General features: G+C 49.8%; 1 protein-coding gene across 1 annotated transcript in view; it reads right to left on the bottom strand.

Moving 5' to 3' along the window:
• Positions 1–4,175: 4,175 nt before the first annotated feature.
• LOC308370950 (PAK4-inhibitor INKA2-like) overlaps positions 4,176–4,849 on the bottom strand; it is a gene marked incomplete at its 3' end in the record, with an annotated part of 20,243 nt that continues 19,569 nt past the window's right edge. Inside the window, exon 2 of the mRNA XM_080845700.1 lies at positions 4,176–4,849. This exon is cut by the window's right edge and continues 616 nt beyond it. Coding sequence (XP_080701826.1) covers positions 4,176–4,849 — 674 coding nt within the window.

The following is a 4,849-nucleotide window of genomic DNA, read 5'->3' on the forward strand; positions in this document are numbered from 1 at the left end:
TGTTAGCTGTGATGTGTGTGTGTGTGTGTTTGTGTGTGTGTGTGTTAATGTGAGTGTGTTAGCTGTGATGTGTGTGTAAACAGCAGTTATTTTAACTCCAGGCTCTGTAGTGCCATCTCTGATCTTTGAGCTCGACAGGAAGACGCTTCACCTCAGGAATAAGAGGGAAATCTTTTCCCTCAGCATCAAGAGTTTCACTGCGTGTGTGTGAGCTTCCTGTCAACAAACCAAAACACTCTTTCTTGCTTGTATGTTCTCTCCTTTTTTAATCTTGTTGGGAAAAAAAAGCCCCCCTCTTTCTTTTTCTCTCATTCTCTCTCCCTTTTCCCTACGGCCGCTGTTTTTGGGCATGTGTGAATCACACTGTGTGATTGTGTTGTGTGGCTGTGATGTGTGATTGTGTTGTGTGATTGTGTTGTGTGAATGTGTTGTGTGTGGTTTATTTATTTAGGCCAGGGCTCTGATTCCTCGTCCTCATCTTCCTCCTGCACTCGGGATGTGACAGGCCGCTTGTGAAACACACCATCAGTCAGTCAGTGTGAGAGGCTGAATCGAATGTGTGTGTGTGTGTGTGTGTGTGTGTACAGTAGTGTGTGTGTGTGTGTGTACAGTAGTGTGTGTGTTTGTGTGCTCTGCCGGCATCAGGCTCCAACTCCTGTGAGAGGCCGCAGAGCATGGAAGGAGGCGAAGACAGGCGTGACACACTGCACTCCCATCTTCTCAGATTAGTCAATAGATATCCACGCCAAATGCCCCCTCATGCCCCCCATACCCCCTAATGCCCCCCATACCCCCTAATGCCCCGCACAGTCTGAAAACAAGGGAAGAAGCCAACAGACCAGCTGCCAGAAGTGAAGATGGCGACGAAGCGTGGGAAGGCAGATCGGCTGATGCTGGGTCGTTGGCTATCAGAGAAGAAGTGGGGATGGTGGGGTGCTTAGGGGCGTCAGGACGGGTCTTGACTGGATGCTTTTTCTGTCTAGCAGTGTGTGTGTGTGTGTGTGTGTGTGTGTGTGTGTGTGTGTGTGTGTGTGTGTGTGTGTGTGTGTGTGTGTGTGTGTTTGTGTGTGTGTGTGTGTGTGGGATGTCCAGCAGTAATGGGTGTGAATGTGGTGGAGGAGGACAATACAGCCGCAAACATAGACAAATTAAAAAAGACAGACACTCAAAAGCAATTAGTTTGAAACATGTTCATTTAAAAGTGTAAATATATACTTGTAGGATACACTCTTACACCCACCATAGGCGTGAGGGGGCGGTCGCCAGTGCTAAAAGTCATGGCAAGTCAGACAAAACAACATACACATTAAAATAAAATATCGCTCTTTTCCACCATTATTTACAGTTTTCTCCTCAGAATAATAACAGTCTCCGTAGGTTTGGCTGCTCTTACACTGCTCTCCAAATAGACAATGGCGTATTCTGGATTAAAAGACTTGAAAACCATGCGGTTGAAAAATAGCTGATGTGACCCAAATCTAAACTGTGTTGGCGCCCCAGCGAGCAAGTTTAGCTTACATGGAGCTGTGTGTGTGTGTGTGTGTGTGTGTGTGTGTGTGTGTGTGTATGTGTGTGTGTGTGTGTGTGTGTGTGTGTGTGTGTGTGTGTGTGTCTTTGAGCTGTGTAATGTTTTGATAATGTGGTCTTGGATGCAAGTCTCCCCTGATTGATAGTTATTCATGTGACAGACATAATTATAACTTGAGAACGGAAAAAGCCACCATGGGTTCCTCTCCATAGGAGCCCGAGTGCTCTTCTCCTCTGTAATAAATCAGCCTGCTTCAGATGATATCAAATCCACATGGAAGGACCAAGGACGGAGACACATACATTTGTTTTGTGTCCAGTCCGTCTTCACAACAGGGATTTTTTTGGTTTGGCCAAAGAGGCTGACTTCACCAAAACAGTTTATAATGAAAAAAAAAACATATGCATATCATATTTCTGAACACATGATTACAGGACAGACTAAACGGATTGTGTGAGGCAGACATCACTCATTGGTGCTGAACACCAATAAGCAGGATGTGCTCTACCAACATGCTGGCTGATGAGAAACACACACACACACACACACACACACACACACACACACACACACACACACACACACACACACACACACACACACACAGACGCACAAACATGCGCGCGCGCACACTCTTTCATTTCAATATTCTCTATGTGAAACTATTAGATAGGATGGATGCTATGGTGATGCACATTTTGATTGACACTTGAGACACTCCCACTCATCTTCTCTGATGTCTTGACGGATTGGCCAATTATTAACTCATAACAGTGGAAGAGGAGAGCTGATTGGCTGACACGTTACCGTGACCGTGGTTTCTGCACGTGATTGGTCTGACTGTAGATTGCCCGGTAGGACTGTGTGAGCAGGACGCTGCTCTGTGGATTTAGATGCTGTTGACAAGTGTCATGCATCTGTGTTTAAATCCCTTAAACCAGCGGTTTGATCTTCTGACCCCACACACACACACACATTATGGCAGTTTTCACACACACAAACAAAATGTGTTTGTGTTTTGGCATATACACACAATGTTTAACGTGACACACTTCCACACACGTCATTTGGAGAGCTTTAAGATGATTAAATCGGACTTGACAGCTCTCTGTGCATCTCCACACACACACACACACACACACACACACACACACATTATGTCAGCTTTCACACACACTCTCTGTGCATCTCCACAGTGCAGCAGCAGCCTCACACTTACATAAGAGTAGGCATCCAGATGGCACCGGGTATCTCTCTCTCTCTTCTTCTCTCTTCCTCTCTGTCTCTCTTTCCCTCCCTCTCTCTCTCTCTCTCTCTCTCTCTCTCTCTCTGTGCCATACACAAAGCAGCCCAGGAGAGTAGAGGAGACGCTGGGCACAGGACGTTGCCAAGCCAACTAACTGAAGTTAACTCTGCGCAGGCTGTTCTGCTTGGCTCTGTACTGCTGTCACAGTGAGGGGGCCGTGTGGGCATAAATCCCCTCTTTCATCTGACTTAGTGGCACAGCTCGTACCAGCATGTAGGCGCAAACAGGGCTCTCTCTCTCACTCTCTCTCTCTCTCACACACACACACACACACACACACACACACACACACACAGACAGACACACACACAGACACACACACACACACACACACACACACACACACACACACCCCAGCCACACTAAGCATGTGGGCACTAACAGATCTCTCTCTGTCACACTCACACACTAGCACACAACCATGAACTCTGTCTGTTTCTGAACGCTGTAACTGTCTTTTTTTGGTGAGCAGGTGGTGAGACAAACACAGGAATCATTTGAAAAAGCTAAAAGAGCTGCATTATGTAAGAACAGAAATAAATACATGAAATATTCCATGAAATGCAAAAGCAAACTTGGCATTGGTGTTTGACGGTGTGGAAGTTCAACACACACACACACACACACCTACACACACCTCTGGAGCAACACACACACACACACCTACACACACCTCTGGAGCAACACACACACACGTACACACACCTCTGGAGCCACACACACACACACACACACACCTCTGGAGCAACACACACACACCTACAAACACCAGGTGTGGAAGTTCAAAATGTGGACGACAAAGGACACTGTACTTAAAGCACCATTGACATGACAAAAGGAGAACTGACACTTTCACTGAGAGGACGCTGGGTAGAGTGCAACCACTGGGATCCATCAATATGAACACCTACTGGAGGCAGATTGTCGGCAATGCAGTAAATAAAGATGCTTTAGGCCATTATTTCCCAACCGACTTTTGGAAGGAAGACTTTGCCTCGTGATGCCAGTGTGCTGTGCACACACAAACTTATTGGCCAACAGGGATGCCTGTCTCTTTGGAAGTTCGCTGATTGGTCAATTCACCATGTGACATGTTAAGTCTCAGATTACTTCGGAACACATCTGTTTCATGATCGCTGTCCGATTTCATCTGCCCGTGTATCTGGTTCATGATCGTTGTCGGATCGCGAGACAGTTTCATCTACGTGTTTTTTCCGAACGATCATCGCTTACAGTGCCTCTGAGTCAGGTCCATTAATCCCTACATGAGTCCAGAGTTTTTAAAACCCCCTTTTGCTCTTGTCCATTTGGAAAGGTCCAACAGCCTGAGCGGCCGCCACGCTACACCCAGACCGCCGTGTTGTGGTCGAACAGAGGCCGGAGCCCCTCGCCCGCCGTCTCCGGCTGCCCGCGGTCCAGGTAGAGTCTGGGGCAGTGGTGAGCCTGGGCCTGGTGGGGCCTCTCCAGGCAGTCCGTCTGTCTCCTGTCTATGAAGAGGCCTGAGTACGGAGGATCCCTGAGGCCCCGCTCCTCCGTGGCCGGGCCGCCGACGGCCGCTCTGCCCTTGCCCTGTGGCGCGGAGGCCCAGAAGGGGAGGTAGAAGCTGGACTTGGGCTTGGCCGGCGCCTTCCTGGGTCGCTTCAGGAGCTCGCCCTCGGGCACGTCGGCGGGGGGCATCCAGCCGGGCTTCTCCTTGAGCAGCTTGTCGCGGTCGGGCCGGACGCCGCGCAGGAACTTCTTGAAGATGTTGGTGGTGAGCGAGAAGCGGCGGCAGAGCTCCTGCGAGCGGCTCAGACGCAGCGGGTGGGCCGGCGAGTCTGGCCTCTCCCCTCCTCCTCCTCCTCTTCCTCCTCCTCCTCCTCCTCTCCTGTCTTCCTCGTCCTCCTCGTCCTCCGCCTGGCCCGCTCTGTCCAGCTCGGGCAGGTCCAGCCAGTTCCCCACCAGGTCGGCGAAGACGTTGTCCCCCAGCACCAGAGGCTGCCGGTTGCGCGAGCGGCTCATGAGGGACGACGTCC

This window comes from Sprattus sprattus (genome assembly GCF_963457725.1).
Source record: "Sprattus sprattus genome assembly, chromosome: 10".
Taxonomy (NCBI): domain Eukaryota; kingdom Metazoa; phylum Chordata; class Actinopteri; order Clupeiformes; family Clupeidae; genus Sprattus; species Sprattus sprattus.